Below are 19,205 nucleotides of genomic sequence, written 5' to 3'. Positions count from 1 at the left end.
TTCTCTATCATCAAGTCAGTTTATCATTTATGTACAATTTATCTAACATATTTAGTTTCTAAGGCAGAATATAATTTCCCTCTTACACATTATGACATTTATCCATTCATTCAATACACTCAGCAAATAATTATTGAGCACCTATTATGTGCCAAATACTGCACTAAGGAATTTGGTAAAATAATATTTTAATTAAATAATACACCCTGGGAACTGAAGACATAGAGAAGAATCAGAAAAAAATAGATGTTGGAACTTCTCACACTGTCAGTTCTGCTAGCTAAGGCAATCTGACAGCAACTCTGTTCCAGAGTTTAGCAAGGTTGCTGAATTGCTTCCTTGTAGGCTGCCTATGCCTTGGCATTTATTATTTTCCTAGCACAAAAAAAACATGCTGAGACAGAAGGTGTTTCAACAGCAAGGTTTCAGTGTGGTTAATATATTACTTCTGTTTTTGAACTTTATACCATATCCCCAGACTACTTTCTTGGTTTCTTAAACCTAGACAGAGACTGAAAATTTATTACAAGGTAAAATACTACATTGAATTTTTAGAGAAGATGAAGAGGTGAACTTCTTACCAGGTATTCAAAACACTGTGATATTACAAGAGCATTTTTTTAAACTTAAAATTTAGTTGATGAACACACTTAACTTCCTATAATAACGCTTGATAACAAATGAAAAGGATAAAAAAATTAATCACACATGAAAAGGAAAGGAATCAATAAAAGCCAAGAGAAAAACTCAAAGTTAATAGGAGTAAAGTGAGGATTGGGCAATGATTTATCCTTTTTATCTTCTAGAAATGAATTTCCCTTACCCAAACTAATAAAAGTACATAATTAGATTAGCAATAAGTAGCTATTACAACCCAAGTTATAGGGAGAATTCCTGACTGATTTGTTCTAAAATAATGCATGCAAAGAACAAGTTATGGGCCATTCCAATCTTTAAAAATTAAGTAATTACATCCATTGCATAGGGAAAAAAAATCCTATGATTGACACTGTCAGGAATAAGTGAGAATATTTTCTATGGCTGTTTTCTTATTTGAGTGTTAAGAACTGGCAAGGTTTAATGTTTATATGAAAAGTTCTTCTGAAAAAATCATGCATTGTTTTTTAATTTAGTAACTTGGGACTGTAGTTAACTATCCCAATTATACGTTCATAATTAATACAAATGGGTATGAAATCAGTACAAGAGATATTGGCAGTCACTGGTTGTGAATAGCAAGATTTCAAAGGCAATAATTAGGAAAGAGACAAAATGCATCTAGAGCTCAGGTTTTTCTAAAAATAAGATGGAAAATTACACACTAGAATTCTTTTATTTTTAGCTTGAATATTACTAAAATTACCAAATGAAAAACATTATTGTTTAGGCCTAATGCGTAACTAAGATACAGGTTAATTACCTAAAAAAATTATATTTTTGTATATATCTAATTGTATGTCAGAATTATAGTGATCACTGTTATTTTAATGATTCATTTTACCCTTATTTCTGGTGAGAAGGGGTTTATGTTTTAATAAGGAAAAAATTCAGGAGAAGACCACATTTAGGTTGTGAGGTGAAAAAGGACATGCTATAAATGTATGTGTATAGGCATAGTGATTTTGCTTCTTCACAAAATCTACTCTAAGCATTTCATTATGTGGATAAGGGTGATAGGTAGGGGTGTATGGAGGCATCGGGGTGGGAGAGGAGCTATTTCCTTTGCTTCTTTCCCCCTTGCCTTCACTGACCCCATACTGGTGCAAGATCTACAAGTCTAGAAAAAAACAGATTATTTCAATCAGTGATCAGGTCTATTCTTGGTAGCAAGTATGTAATAGACTTTTTAAAGAATTGTGTAAGTCAGAGGCTACCTATAATGTCTTATGATCTCAGTAGTACTGTTATTGTTTATTGTGAACTTTTCAATGTATGTCTTACTTACTTATCTAAGTTACCAGATACAAATGATAAGATGTTATACTTTGTAGTCTTCAAAATAACTAGCACAATCAAACCACATACACAAATTAGCTATATATTCACAAAATGAGTGGCTTTTGAATTTACAGACACAGTAATTTCCAAAGCTATCATGAAACATATCTGGAAATACATCAGTAACCATGTTAACACATATAGATCTAATTCATTCATTAAAACTGCAGTATAATAAGCAAATGGGACTATATCAAACTAAAAAACTTCTGTATGGCAAAGGAAACCATCAACAAAATGAAAAGGCAACCTACAGAATGTGAGAAAATGATTGCAAATCATATATCTGATAAGGAGTTAATATCCAAATATATAAAGAACTTGTTCAACTCGATAACAAACAAACAAACAAATAAACAATGTGATTAAGAAGGGGGCAAAGGATCTGAATAGACATATTTCCAAAGAAGACATACAGATGGCCAACAAGTACATAAAAGAGATGTTCAACATCACTATTAGGGAAACGCAAACCAAAACCACGAGATATCATCTCACACCTGTTAAAATGGCTATTATCAAAAAGACAAGAAATAACAAGTGTTGGTGAGGATGTGGCAAAAAGCGAACCCTCATACACTGTTGGTGGGAACGTAAATTGGTGCAGCCACTATGGAGAACAGTATGGAAGTTCCTCAAAAAAGTAAAAATAGAACAACAATATGATCCAGCAATTCCACTGCTGGGTATTTATCCAAAGAAATAAAAAACCCTAACTCAAAAAGATATATACACCCCCCTTCGGGGTGGGGTGGTGCTGTGATGAATTGGGAGATTGGGATTGACATATATATACTAATATGTATAAAATGGATAACTAATAAGAACCTGCTGTAAAAAAATAAATACAATAAACATAATGGTTATAAAAATAACATTAAAAAAAGATATATACACCCCCCCCGCCCACTGTAGTACTATTTACAATAGCCAAGACCTGAAAACAACCTAAAGGCCCATCAATGAAATAATGGATAAAGAACAGGTGGTGTATATACAATGGAATATTATTCAGCCATGAAAACAATGAAATCTTGACATGGAAGAAACTTGAGGACATTATGCTAAGTTAAATAAGTCAGACAGAGAAAGACAAATATTGTATGATCTCACATGTGGAATAAAAAAAAAGACAGACTCCTCCCAAGAAAAAGACAAGCTCATAGATACAGAGAACAGATTGGTGGTTGCCAGAGGTAGGGGTTTGGGAGGGGGTGGGTGAAGTGGGTCAAAAGGTACAAATTTCCAGTTATAAAATAAGTAAGTCATGGAGATGTAATGTACAGCATAGTAACTATAGTTAATATCATATTGCATATTTGAAACTTACTAAGAGAGTAGATCTTCAAAGTTTCATCACAAGAAAAAAAATTTTGTAACCATGTATGGTGACAAATGTTAACTAGACTTACTGTGGGAATCGTTTTGCTATATATACAAATATCAAATCATTATGTTGCACACGTGAAATTAATATAATGTTACACGCTAATTATACCTCAATTAAAAAAAGAAAAAGATAATGAACGTAGAAGAGTTTCCCTATTTTAAACAATGCTCCAATACTCATCTTAGAACATGTCTCCCAGTGTGCCCAACATATAGGTCACAAGGTGTAACATTTTCAATAAATTAGGTCTTGTCAAATTGCTCTCAAAGGTAGTTGTACATTTATCTAAGAAAGGGGGGGTGGCGTGACTCTTTCCCTCTCTCTGATATACATACATACCTTCTTATATTATAAAACAAACAATGCAAAGACATACCATAGAATGAATTAAAAAGTTACCTATAATGGGGGAGAAGGAAGAGGATACAGGGAACAGGGGTAGAAGCTAAACTTCTTTAAATATATATTTATACCACAACAGTTGAATACACATTCTTTTCAAAAATACATGAAATATCTCCAGGATGGACCATATGTTAGGCCACAAAATAAGCCTCAATAAATTTAAAAAGAATCACATAATACAAAGTATCTTTTCTGACCACAATAGAATGAAGCTAGAAATTAATAATAGCAGGAAAACTAGAGAATTCACAAATATGTGGAAATTAAACAACACACTCTTAAGCAACTAATGGGTCAAATAAGAAGTCACAAGGGAAATTATAAAATACCTTGAGATGAGCAAAAATGAAAATACAACATAAAAACTTGTAAGATGCAGTGAAAAGTGGTGATCTGAGGGAAATTTACAGCAGAAATACTGATATTAAAAAAAAGAACTATGGAGAACAGTATGGAGGTTCCTTAAAAAACTAAAAGTAGAACTACCATACGACCCAGCAATCCCACTACTGGGCATATAACCTGAGAAAACCATAATTCAAAAAGAGTCATGTACCAAAATGTTCATTGCAGCTCTATTTACAACAGCCAGGACATGGAAGCAACCTAAGTGTCCATCAACAGATGAATGGATAAAGAAGATGTGGCCCATATATACAATGGAATATTACTCAGCCATAAAAAGAAACGAAATTGAGTTATTTGTAGTGAGGTGGCTGGACCTAGAGACTGTCATACACAGTGAAGTAAGTCAGAAAGAGAAAAATAAATACCGTATGCTAACACATATATATGGAATCTTAAAAAAATGGTCATGAAGGACCTAGGGGCAAGACGGGAATAAAGACACAGACCTACTAGAGAATGGACTTGAGGATATGGGGAGGGGGAAGGGTAAGCTGGGACAAAGTGAGAGAGCGGCATGGACATATATACACTACCAAACGTAAAATAGATAGCTAGTGGGAAGCAGCCGCATAGCACAGGGAGATCAGCTTGGTGCTTTGTGACCACCTAGAGGGGTGGGATAGGGAGGGTGGGAGGGAGGGAGACGCAAGAGGGAAGAGATATGGGGACATATGTATATGTATAACTGATTCACTTTGTTATAAAGCAGAAGCTAACACACCATTGTAAAGCAATTATACTCCAATAAAGATGTTAAAAAAAAGAAAGATCTCATTCAATAACATAACATTAAACTTTGAGGAACTAGAAAAAAGAGAAAACTAAACCCAAAGTTAAGAAAAAGAAGTAATTATGCTTAGAGTAAATATAAATGAAATAGAGAAGAGAAAAAATAATAAAATCTAAGAAACCAAAAGCTTGTCCTATGTAAAGACCAAAAAAATTGATAATCTTTACCTCAACTGACCTTCTCCCCAAGGAGAGAAGACACAAAAACTAAATGCAGAAATGAAAATGTGATTTATTACAGAAATAAAAATGATTATAATAGAATACTATGAACAATCATACACCAACAAATTAGAAAACCTAGATGAAACAAATTCCTAAAAGCAAAGAAATTACCTAAACTCACTGAAAAAGAAAAAAAAAATCTCCACAGACTGATAACAAGAGATTCAAAAGGAAATTAAGAAACCTATGTCAAATATAATAACAACTAAAAGAATAAAATACCTAGGAATAACTTTAAGCAAGGAGGTGAATGACTTGTGTACTGAACACTACAAAACATTGTTGAAATAAATTAAAGAATGTCTAAAAATGAACAGAATGAAATCCCATGTTCATGGACTAGAAGAGTTAATATTATTAAGATGTCAATACTATCCAAAACAATCTGCAGACTCAATGCAATCCCTATCAAAATCTCAAAAGCCTATTTTGCAAAAATGGTAAAATGGATCCTTAAATTCATATGGGATTACAAGGAGTCCCAAATGCTAAAGCAATCTTGAACAAGAAGAACAACGTTGGAGGACTCATACACCCCAATTTCAAATCTTGATACAAAGCTACAGTAATCAAAACATTGTGACACTGACATAGGGACATACATATAGACCAGTGGAATAGAATTTGATGTTTAATAAGGGTTCTAATTCAATTCAGTGGGTACTAAGTCAATTCAATTTTTCCTACCCATTGTCCAGGGAATACAGGAAGCTCCTTGATACTTCCCCATGCTGATGGGAATAATTTTTCTGGACCTTAATAACCTTCCAACTTTGTATTAGTTCTACTTCACATGTAAGAGGCCTGTGGTCTGGACTCTCTTTTCCATGTCGTTATTACACCTCAGCCTATGATCATTTAGGCCGCTATCTAGTTCTGAAATACCCAAGAGCAGTTTTAGTTTTAGTTCCTACTCACCACTAAATTTAAATTCTTTTGTTTCTGCCACTTAGCGATTTTTCACTCTTGCTTTCAGCTTGGCTATATATTTATATTATAATGATCTTCCCCTTATTTTCTATCTTTTATTTTTTGGGGGGGTATAGTCCAGATCCCTTTGTGGGTTCTTAATCTGTCAGACTGACTAGAAGTCAATCCCCAAATAAGAGTAACTCAAAAAGTAAGAAGGATCTAAAGTGCTAAAAAGTCTAGAGAGATGAGCCCTTATAACATCTGATCTAAACAAAACCACTCTAAGGATACCCTACCAAAACTAAATTGTGTCATGAAATTACTTCAGAAATGAACCCAAATATTCAAACCAGTCAACCTAACATCAAAGAAAGGAACTACAACTATCTTTTAAGCTTTACCTATATTTATTGTCAAATAAAAATTAAACTTCCTACTTTAGTATTCTTCTGTTAATTCAAAATAGTACATTTGAAGAGATGTGCTACCAAATAAACAACTTAATAAGTGCTTAATATAAACAAATTTATTTATATTTACTTGCACTTTGGTGATGATACCAAATTGTTCTAAATTTGGGACCAGTACTTTTGACAAGGACTTACGCTAATATAAATAAAAATAGAAACAAAAATAACTAGCTACATATAGTTTAATACAAGTACTTATATTATGCTAGTGGCAGGCATGACCCAAAAATGCAGAATCAAATCAAACAGCAATCTGTATATAACAGTGTTCCATAAAGACTTTATAAATCATCATCATCATCATCGTCAAAGCAACATACGTTGGAAGGTGCTTCGCATGCCTGGTTTATTTCCTTTTGTTTGTGCAGAAGTTTCTGGCTGAGGCACAGGAATTCTACAAAAGATTTAAAAAAAGATAACAAATAGTTAACAATAGTTATAAAAAGAGACTTGAATGGGAAAAAACTAATTGGTTCCATTCAGAGTTTATTCTAATTCAATACATTTAGAAAATTTATAGGTTTAGTTTCTTAACGTAATGCATTAGGAATTTAAGGAAAACACATTCAAACTATGAACAAATATCCATACTAACATAATTCAAATACTGCAACAGATTTAAATGTTCTCTTAAGGAGTATTACACAAAAGAAAGTATTCAACTTTATTAAATGTCAACTAAAGATGGATATATATTTCATTCCCTATGATAGGAATTTAAAAATTTGTCCAATGGCCTATTTTCATCTTTGCTTTGTTCAAATATTCTGGAAAACTATTTGGCCTAACTCTCCAACTTCATTTCAGAGTTTTCTATAAGCCTCATGCTGGTTCAAACCTTCGTGTTTTTCTTTCAGCCAGGAAAAACCCTATGCTCCTTTTCCTTTGCCTAGTTAACTCTTCTTCCTCTTTCAACATTTAGCTCAGGCATTATTTCCTATAAGAAGCCAACCTTGGGCTTCCCTGGTGGCGCAGTGGTTGGGAGCCCGCCTGCCGATGCGGGGGACACGGGTTCGTGCCCTGGTCCGGGAGGATCCCACATGCCGCGGAGCGGCTGGGCCCGTGAGCCATGGCCGCTGGGCCTGCGCGTCCGGAGCCTGTGCTCCATAACGGGAGGCCACAACAGTGAGAGGCCCACGTACCGCAGAAAAAAAAAAAAAAAAAAAAAAAGAAGCCAACCTTGATCTCTAGTCAAGACTCACTGATCCTTGTATATGCTGTCATAGCACCATGAATAAACTTTATCATAGCATTCATCACACTGTATTAAAATTACTGGTTTTTCAATCTGTCTCTTCTACCAGTTTCTACCATAAACTCTACAAAAATATATACTTTATTTTTTTGTATCTCCACAGAATATCCACTCAATAACTGTTTATTGAACTGAAAAAAAAAGTGAAAAGGGAAGCATCTTATTTTGAAGCTGAGGAGAGAAGCTTGCACTTATAATAAAGACTTCCTTCTTACAAACTTTCAGTATACTTCTATGATGAGCATTTTCCTTTGTTGTATTCCCAAAACTAAAAGCATAAAGCAAAACAGAAGTGTCATGTTGTAGAATGCCACATAATATTGCTCAACTTATTTTATCAATAGATTTGTCTCTTATAATAGTATTCTTTATTTTACTAATGAGTTATTAATGAATACAAAGAACTAGCTTTCATGAAGACTGCATCCATTTCAATATAAAACTCCAGCAAATAAAAACACATTTTACAGTTGTAATTTAAACTTTTTTTCTGAGTATTGAAAAATGGTATTTCTAGAGATTAGTAAACTGAAAACATCAACTCTGAGAGATATTTAAATAAATAAAAAATAGTTAAATTACATGTATTTTGAGATCATTAAACAGTATGTATATACTTTTAAATACATGGTGTTATAAAGTGATTTTTTTATCTGAAATAAATTAGAAGAAATAATTTTCCAAACTCTAACAGCATCATTATATTGTATAGAATTTTTTTAAAGTGGCTTAGGGAATTTTTACTGGAATATACAATAATTCATTTGTATGCCTTAAGTGTCTTAAAGGTGAGGGGCTTCATAACAGAAGTGGAGGTATACAATGTCTACGGGTATCAACTGAGGAAACTGAAAAAAAAAGAGATGAAAAATGAAAATATAAGAAATAAAAGGATACCTGAGGAAAGAAAGGGAAACAATGGTTAAAAGAAGAGACAATAACATTACATATGATGGATAGCGGCCGAATATTATAAAAACTGTCAGAGGCAATAAGCTGTACTCTAACTTTTCCCTTTTCACCAACTTATTGACCTTAGATAAAAGTCATATAGATTGTATAGTATGCCATGCCCTCATCTATATAACAGTATTATAGTTAATATTATTGTAGTCTTTCCTATAATAACTCTGCTTTTCTTAGAAGGAGACACTGATAACGATTTTTAAGGATTCAGATAAACCTGGTATGGTTCATTTTCTATCTTTATGGAGTAAATATTACCAACAGAATGCAAAGAGTAAGTTTTAATGTCTCATTGTTATATTTTATTTCTCAGTGCTAACTTTTGAATGAGTTGATGTATTTTGACTACATTTTACTATCTAACATAGAGCACCATGGTTTACTATCTACCATTTGGATTAAAATGTTCTTTAATACAACCTCTTAAATGGTCATATTTGTTACTATCATAAATTGTACAAATGGAAGCCGACCAACAGGTAATACAGATATTGGAGTCAGCAAGCCAGGATTTAAAATACAATGATGTGCCAATAGAGTAACATGCCCAGATTCCACAAGGAGAGGGCATAGAAGCTCCATGTTCCCTCTCAGACCTTTCTCTATGTGTCTCCATTTGGCTATTCCTGATCTGTATTCTTTACAATAAAACTGTGATTGTAAGTATAGTGTTTTTCTGAGTTCTTTGCATCATTCTAGTAAGCTATTGACTCTGAGGGGGACATGGGAACTCCTGAATTTGTAGCCACTTGGTTGGAAGTGAGGGTGGCCTGGGGACCAGCTGAATTGTGGCTAGCATCTGAAGTAAGGTCAGTCTCGTGGAGGACTAAGCCCTTAAGAGTCTGATGTTAAGTTTGGGTAGTTAGTATTAGAAATGAATCACAGTATAGCTAATTGGGTTGGAAACCCAACAAGAGCTCAATGAACCTAACTGATAGGTTTAATAGCAGATTGTACATAGTGAAAAAGTAAACGGAGTGACAAGTCCAAACTGAAACATGGAATCAAAGACAAAAATGAAATATGTATATGAATAAAAAAGAATGTAGTGTAAGAAACTTGTTGGTCACAGTTAGAAGTGCTAACATATGTGAAATAGGAATCATGGAAAGAGAGGAAATAATGAGGAAGAAAATATATTTGAAGAGATAATGGCAGATGGTTTTCCAAAACTGATGAAAGATATCAATACACAGATTCAAGAAGCTCAGTAGTATAAAACAAAGAAAACCACTCCTTGGCACATCATATTTAAACAGTTGAAAATCAAAGAGAAAATCTTAAAAGCACTCAGAGAAAAAGGACGCAATATCCTTGAAGGAGCAATTAGAAGACACTAGCCCGATTCTTAATAGAAACAATGAAAGCAATAAAACAGTAGAATCAGACATTTAAAAAAATCTGCAACCTAGTGAAAATATCCTTTTAGAAGTAAAGGTGAAATAAAGATGCTTTTAAGCAAACAGAAAGAGAGAATATATCATCAGCAAGCTGTACTGAAATAAATGCTGAGAGGAATTCTTCAGTCAGAAGGAAAATGATCCCAGAAAGAAGTATGAAAATACAAGTAGGAATGAAGAGAACCAAAAACAGTGTGGTTAAATATAACTGAAAGCTAACCGTATAAGAAAAGCAATACTAATAATGTCCTACAGAATTTAAAATACATGTAGAATTAAAATACAAGGCAAAAATAGTGAAAATGGAGACAAATGGAATTGAAGTGTTCTAAGGATCTAGCATTATCAGGAAATGGTAAAATAATTTGTATTTAACTTCAATAAGTCAAGTGTTCAGGTTGTAATTTATAGCGTGACCACTGAAGAATATATACCTATCAAATTAAAAGAGGGGAAATTGAATAATTAAAACTATTTGATTAAGCAAATAGTATAAAAATTGATATAAGCCCCAAATACATATCTTCCTCAACTTATGATGGGGTTAAATCCCAATAAACCCATTGTAAGTTGAAAATACCGTAACTTGAGAATGAATTTAATTCACTTAACCTATCAAACATCATAGCTTAGCCTCGCCTTCCTTACACGTGCTCAGAACACTTACAAAAATAGTCTACAGTTTGGCAAAATCACCGAACACAAAGCCACTGTTATAATAAAGTGTTGCATATCTCATGCAATTTATTGAATACTGTATTGAAAGTGAAAAACAGAACGGTTGTCTGGGTACAGAATGATTGTAAGTATATCAGTTATTTATGCTTGTGATTGCATGACTGACTGGGAGCTGTGGCTCACTGTCACTGCCCCACGTCACAAGAGAGTATAGTACTGCATATCACTAGCCCGGGAAAAGATCAAAATTCGTAATTTGAAGTATGGTTTCTACTGAATGTGTATTGCTTTTGCATCATTGTAAAGTTGAAAAATCATAAGTTGAACCATCATAAGTTGGGGACCACCGGTATCATTAACTCCATTAAAAGTGAATAGAGGGGAGACGCAAGAGGGATGGGCTATGGGAACAGATGTATATGTATAACTGATTCACTTTGTTATAAAGCAGAAACTAACAAAAAAAAGTGAATGGAGAGTGATATCAGCATCATGGCAAAGGGAGACGCTCTCTTTGTCTCTCTCCTTCTATCTACTATCAGTAAAGCATCCACGACTTAACAAAAGTGCCTCTGCCCAACACACCAGGACACTGGAGAATTCCACATATCTGTACACCTAAAGGTGGGTGGACTAGAACACACAGAGGAGGTGGAACTTGGGGAAGAGTGGAGGTGGCACCTGCCGTCCTGGTCCCCCAGCCATGGCAACTGAACCTGCAGTCCCAGAAAACCCAGTAGTGACAGGGGAGGGGGTGAATACAACTCTGGCCTCCTGGCTGCAGTGGTGCCCACAGCCACAGATAACTGGGCAGCAGTGGCAGTAGGGTCTGGGACCCTGTCTCTCCAACTGTGGAGGTGCCCATGACTCTCTCTCCTCGCCCCCTGCTTACAGCGGCAGAGTCCTCAAACCTGACAATACTGAACACAGCAGAGGTTCCTGTGCCACCTGAGCTATCCCCCATCCTGCAGTGGGAGTGCCTGCAACCCAGGAGGTCCTAAACATGGCAGAATTGTCCACCATCCTGGTGTGCCAGGCAGTGACACCAGCCACACCAGCAGCAGCATGGCACCAACGACACTGGAGGCATAAGCAGTGACAACTAGGGCACTGGCTGATACCTCTGACAGAGGCGGTAGAAAGTGGAAAGTGCTGCTGTCAAACATAACTAGAGGCAGCTCAGGTAAGAGAAACCAAAAACTTGTGGTATAGCACCACCTACTGGAAGATAAAAGAAGGGCTTAACCTGTTGAATTGTTAGAAACAAGAAAAAAAAAAAAAAGCTTTACCTAAAGAAGAAAGGTGTTTGCCACTTGAAATGAGCTAGCAGAGGAACAACTCATCAAGCACCATGAAGAACCACAGTAACATTGTACCACAAAAAGAAAATGACAATTCTCCAGAAACCAGACTGAAAATCACAGAATATTGTGATCTAACTGACAGAAAATTCAAAATGGCTATTATAAAACTCAATGAGCTACAAGAAAACTCAGAAAGTTCAATGAGTTTAGGAATAAAATTAATGAACAAAAGGAATACTTTACCAAAGAGACTGAATCTAAAATGAACCAATCAGAAATTCTGGAGCTGAAGAACTCAGTAAACGAGTTGAAGAATGCATTACAAAGCACTGGAAATAGAGCAGACCACATGCAAGAGAGAATTAGTGAGCTTGAAGACAGAAATATAGAAATGATACAAGGAGAAGAGGAAAGATAATTAAAATATATTTTTTAAATGAGTAAATTCTACAAGAGCTAGCTGACCCTTTTAGGAAGGGCAATAGTAGGGTAATGGACATCCCAGAAGGAGAAGAGAGGAAGAAGGGAGGAGAGAGTTTATTTAAAGAAATAATAGCTGAGAATTTCCCAAGTCTGGAGAAGGAGGTGGATATACAAGTCCATGAAGCTAAGAGAAAACCTACTTGCTTCAATGCAAAAAAGACCTTCTCCAAGACCCCTTATACTAAAACTGCCAAAAGTCAATGACACAGAAAGAATTTTAAAGGCAGGGGAAAAAGGATGGTAACCCACAAAGGAACCCACATTAGGCTATCAGCAGATTTCTTAGCAGAAACTTCACAGGTCAGTGGAGGGAGTCGAATGACATTCTCAAAATACTGAAAGATAAAAACTGTCACCCAAGAATACTCTATCCAGCAAAGTTATCACTCAGATATGAAGGAGAAATAAAGAGTTTCCCAAACAAAGCTGAGGGAGCTCATTAACACTAGATCTGCCTTATGAGAAATGTAGAAAGGAACTCTTCTACCAGAAACAAAAAGGCAAAAAAGGACACAAAACTTTGAGTAAGGTAATAAATAGACAGAATCAGAAAACTGTAACTCTATATCAGAATAGGGTTTTTGTTTTTGTTTTTTAAAATTTTTTAGGCCATGTCTCACGGCATGTGGGATCTTAGCTCCCCGACCAGGGATTGAACCCATGCCCCCTGTGTTGGGAGCGCAGAGTCTTAACCACTGGACTACCAGGGAAGTCCCCAGAATAGGTTTTTTAACAATTTATTATAGCATAAAGGTTAAAGGCGAAAAAAGAAGAAAACATAACTATAGCTACTTCAATTTGGTAACAAACTCACAACATAAAGAGGGGTAATTTGAGAAACAAAAACATGAACAGGGATGAGGAAAAGGACGTTAACTTATGTAGGTAAATGAAGATAAGATGCTATCAGCAGAAAAGGAACTATCTTATCTATGAGGTGTTGTATACAAACCTAATACATAAAACATAAATCTAAAGCAGAGACACAAAACATAAAAAAATAGGAAACTGGGGCTTCCCTGGTGGCGCAGTGGTTGAGAGTCCACCTGCCGATGCAGGGGAAATGGGTTTGTGCCCCGGTCCGGGAAGATCCTACATGCTGCGGAGCGGCTGGGCCAGTGAGCCATGGCCGCTGATCCTGCGCGTCCGGAGCCTGCGCTCCGCGCTCCACAACAACAGTGAGAGGCCCGCGTACTGCAAAAAAAAAAAAAAAAAAAAAAAAAAGGAAACTGAGAAAAACATCATAGAAAACCACCAAACCAAAATGGTAGATTGAAATACAAGGAAAAAGAAACAATGGAGATATAGAGCAACCAGAAAACAAAAGAATAAATGGCAGTACTAAGTCCTCATCTATCAATAATCACCCTAAATGTAAATGGATTGAATTCACGAGGCAAAAGACAGAGTGGTTGGATGGATTAAAAAACAAGACACAATTATATGCTGCCTCCAGGAGACTCATCTTGGCTCTAAGGACAAACATAAACTCAAAGTGAAGGAATGGAAGATGATGCTTCAAGCAAATTGCAGCCAAAAGAAAGCAGGTATAGCCACACTCACATCAGACAAAATAGACTTCAAGCCAAAAAAAGGTAACAATAGACAATGGACAGTATATAATGATAAAGTGGACAATTCATCAAGAAGACATAACAGTGATTAATATATATGCACCTAACATTAGGACCACCAAAATACAGAAAGCAATTATCAACAGATTTAAAAGGAGACATTGACAACAACACAATAATAGTAGAGAACTTTAACATCCCACTTAACATCAATGGATAGATCATTCAGACAGAAAGTCAACAAGGAAACAGTAGCCTTAACTGAAATATCAGACCAGATGGATTTGATAGATTTGTATAGAACATTCCATCCAAATGCTGCAGAAAACACATTTTTCTCAAGTGCATGGGAAACCTTCTCAAGGACAGACCATATATTGGAACCCAAAACAACTCTCAATAAATTTTAAAAGATTTGAAATTATATCTTTTTGAAAGTATCTTTTCTGATCAAAATAGTATGAAACTAGAAACCAACTTCAAGAAGAAAGCTAAAAAAAATCGCAAATGTGTGGACACTGAACAACATGCTAATGAATAACTATTGGGTCAGTGACAAAGTCAAAGGAGAAATCAAAAAATACCTGACAACAAATCCAAATGAAAATTCAACAAAGCAAAATCTAAGGGATGCAGCAAAAGTGGTACTAAGGGCTCCCCTGGTGGAGCAGTGGTTGAGAGTCCACCTGCTGATGCAGGGGATGTGGGTTTGTGCCCCGGTCTGGGAGGGTCCCACATGCCATGGAGTGGCTGGGCCTGTGAGCCATGGCCACTGAGCCTGTGTGTCCGGAGCCTGTGCTCTGCAACAGGAGAGGCCACAACAGTGAGAGGCCTGCATACCACAAAAAAAAAAAAAAAAAAGTGGTACTAAGATGGAAGTTTACAGCAATACAGGCTTACCTCAAGAAACAAGAAAAATACCAAATAAATAATTTAACCTTACATCTAGAGGAAGTAGAAAAAGAAGAACAAATGAAGCCCAACATCAGTAGATGGAAGGAAGTAATAAAGATCAGAGCAGAAATAAATGAAATAGAGACTAAAAACAAAAAACAATAGACAAGATCAATCCAACAGAGCCAGTTCTCTGAAAAGATAAACAAAATTGAGAAACCTTTAGCCAGACTAAGAAAAAAAGAGAAGACTCTGATAAATAAAATCAAAAATGGAAGAGGAGGGACTTCCCTGGTGACGCAGTGGTTAAGAATCCGCCTGCCAGTGCAGGGGACATGGGTTTGATCCCTGGTCCAGGAAGATCCCACATGCCGCAGAGCAACTAAGCCTGTGCACCACAACTACTGCGCCTGCGCTCTAGAGCCCATGTTCCGCAACAAGAGAAGCCACCGCAACGAGAAGCCCGCGCACTGCAACGAAGAGTAGCCCCCGCTCGCTGCAACTAGAGAAAGCTTGCACACAGCAACAAAGACCCAAGGCAGCCAAAATAAATAAAAATAATTTTTTTTAAAAAATGGAAGAGGAGAAATAACAACAGATACCACAGAAATACTAAGGCTTATAAGAGAATATTACAAAACAGTTATATGCCAACAAATTGAACAACCCAGAAGAAATGGACAAGTTCTTAGAATCATACAACCTTCCAAGACTGAATCAAGAAGAAATAGAAAATCTGAATAGACTGATCACTAGTAAAGTGATTGAAACAGTAATCAAAAATCTCCCCCCCGAAACAAAAGTCCAGGAACAGACAGCTTCACAGGTGAATTCTACCAAACATTCAAAGAGGATTTAATACCTATCCTTCTCAAACTCTTCCAAAAAATTGAAGAGGAGGGAACACTTCCTAATTTTAAATGTCCATATCACCTAAAGCAATTTACAGATTCACTGCCATCCCTATCAAAATCCCAAAGGCATTTTTCACAGAAATAGAACAAAGAATTCTAAAATTTATTTGGAACCAAAACAGACCGCAAATAACCAAAGCAATCACGAGAAAAAAGAACAAAGCTGGAGGTATCATACTTCCTGATTTCAAACTATATTACACAGCTATAATAATCAAAACAGCATGGTATTTGCAGAAAAACTGATACATAAATCAATGAAATAGAATTGAGATATCAGAAATAAACTCATACATAAATGAACAATTAATTTATAACAAGGGAGCAAAGGTACATACAGTGGGGGAAGGAATCTCTTCAATAAATGGTGTTGGGAAAACTGGACAGCCACATGCAAAAAAATGAAAATGGACCATAATCTCACACCATACACAAAAATCAACTGAAAATGGGTAAATGAATTGAATGTAGGCCCTGAGACCATAAAACTCCTAGAAGACGACATTGGCAGTATGTTCTTTGACATTGGTCTTAGCATTATCTTTCTAAGTAGGTCTCCTCAAGGAAGGGAAACAAACCCAAAAATAAACACAAATGGGACTACATCAAACTAAAAAGCTTCTGCACAGCAAAGGAAACCATTAATAAAATGAAAGGACAACCTACCAAATGAGAGAAGATATTTGCAAATCATATATCCCATAAAGGGTTAATATCCAAAATATATTTAAAAATGAATACAACTCAGCCTCAAAAAACCAAACAATACGATTAAAAAATGGGCAGAGGACCTGAATAGACATTTTTCCAAAGAAAACATACAGATGGCCAACAGGCACATGAAAAGATGTTCAACATCACTAATTATCAGGGAAATGCAAATGAAAACCACAGTGAGATATCACCTCACACCTTCACACCTGTCAGAATGGCTATTATCAAAAAGACAACAAATAATAAGTGTTGGTGAGGATGTGGAGAAAAGGGAACACCCCTACATTATTGGTCAGAATGTAAATTGGTGCAGGCACTATGGAAAACAGTATGGAGATTCCTCAAAAAATTAACAGAACTACCATATGATCCAGCTATCTCACTTCTGGATATTTATCCAAAGAATACGAAAACACTAATTTGAAAAGATATATGCACCCCTATGTTCTCAGCAGCATTATTTGCAGTAGCCAAGATATGGAAACAACCTAAGTGCCCATCAACAGATGGATGGATAAAGATGTAATATATACAATGGAATACTCCTCAGCCATAAAAAAGATGAAATCTTGTCATTTGTGACAATATGGATGGATCCTGAGGTTATTATGCTAAGTGGAATAAGTTAGACTGGGAAAGACAAATACTATATGATCTCTCTTATCCGTAGAATAAAAAAAAAGAGAGGCAAAAAATGTTTATTTTTTTGTAATTCCCCATTTTAAACTCACATTCAATTAGTCCATGATGAGCATGGCAGATAAGAGAGCTTCTGTTATGTGTTGAATTGTGTCTCCTGAAAATTCATGTTGAAGTCCTAACCACCAGTACCTCGGAATGTGACCTTATTTAGATATAGGGTCACTGAAGATGTAATTAGTTAAGATGAGGTCATGTTGGATTAGGGTGGGCTCCTAGTCCAACATGACTGATGTCCTTATCGAAAGGTGAAATTTGGACACAGATACACATTGGAGTGATGTTTCTACAAGCCAAGGAAAGCCAAAGATGGCTAGCAAACCACCAGATGCTAGGGGTGAGGCATGGGGCAGATTCTTCCTCACAGCCCTCAAAAGGAATCCACCCTGCTGACATCTTGATTTTGGACTTACAAAGCTGTGAAACAAATTTCTATAGTATAAGCCAAACAGTTTCTGGTACTTTGTTATAGCAGCCCTAGAAAATTAATAGATTTCGGTACCAGGAAGTGGTGTGCTGCTGTAACAAATACATAAAAACGTGGAAGTGGCTTGGAATTGGGTATTAAGTGCAGGCTGGAAGAGTTTTGAGGTGCATAACAGAAAAAACCTAGATAGCCTTGAAGAGAATGTTGGTAGAAATATGGATTTTGAAGGAGAATCTGTTGAGGGCTCAGAAAGAAAAGAGCTGTAGAGAAAGTTTCTGCAGTCTTAGAGAATACACTCATCGTCATGAACAGAACTAGATATATGAATGTAAAAGGTACTTCTGGTGAGGTCTCAGACAGAAATAAGGAATGTGTTATTGGAAACTGGATTTCTAAGCAAAGTATTGAAGGCACAGCCTGGTTTCTCCTTGCTGCTTATAGTAACATATGAGAGGGGAGAGAAAAGTTGAAAAGGGAATTGTTAAGAAAAAAAGAACCAGAATTTCAATACTTGGAAAATTCTAAGCCTATCCATGTTGCAAAACATAAGAAAGCTTGCTTTGGAAAGAACACTAAGGGCATTGCTAGATAACCATTTGCCCAAGAGACTGTGATTTGTGGATCCAGTCAACCATCTCAGTAGGCATGCTGTTAGTTTGCCTGAAAGAAACATAGGTGGGAAGAAATGAAGGAATGCAATTCCATCGGACTTCTGGGATTCTACAGTCAGGAAATGAGCTGCTAGAGATATCCAGCTATGATCAAGTATTATCCTTCAAGAAAAGGGAAAAATGACCCTGAGGGTGAGGCCATTTCCTCAGTTCTAGAGGGCAGGGACACCTCCTCAATTCTAAAAGCCAGGGCCACCTTCCCAGTTCCAGAGTGCAAGACCACCACTCAGTGCCAAGGGGGTGGGGCTGCCATCCCAGTGGGCCCAGAGGACACAGTATTCTGCCAGGGAGGATAATTCTGGGGCCTTAATGCCAAATGGAATTTGCCTCATTAGGTTTCAACAAGGTTTCTGTGACCCATAACCCCCTTATTTCCAGTTTCTCCCTTTTGAAATGGGAATACCTATCCTATGTCTGTCCCACCATTGTATTTTGGACAGAATTAAACATGTCTAGTTTCATAGGTTCACAGATGGAAAAGAATTTTGCCCCAGGATCAATTACCCTGCATCTCGTCCATGCATGATTTATATGATATTTAGGACTTAAGAGTTGATGTTGGTATAGATTAAGACTCTTGGGGATGTTGTGATGGGATAAATGTCTTTTGCATGTGAGAAGGACATGAA

General features: G+C 36.1%; 1 protein-coding gene across 1 annotated transcript in view; it reads right to left on the bottom strand.

Moving 5' to 3' along the window:
- The window catches only part of RADX (RPA1 related single stranded DNA binding protein, X-linked), a gene marked incomplete at its 3' end in the record, with an annotated part of 61,154 nt that overhangs the window by 14,914 nt on the left and 27,035 nt on the right, over positions 1-19,205 (bottom strand). Inside the window, 1 exon segment of the mRNA XM_082609310.1 lies at positions 6,918-6,991. Within this exon segment, the coding sequence (XP_082465436.1) occupies positions 6,918-6,991 (74 nt within the window).

The sequence above is a fragment of the Mesoplodon mirus genome (genome assembly GCF_964341445.2).
Source record: "Mesoplodon mirus genome assembly, chromosome: X".
Taxonomy (NCBI): Eukaryota; Metazoa; Chordata; class Mammalia; order Artiodactyla; family Ziphiidae; genus Mesoplodon; species Mesoplodon mirus.
This window is presented reverse-complemented; position numbering and strand designations above follow the sequence as displayed.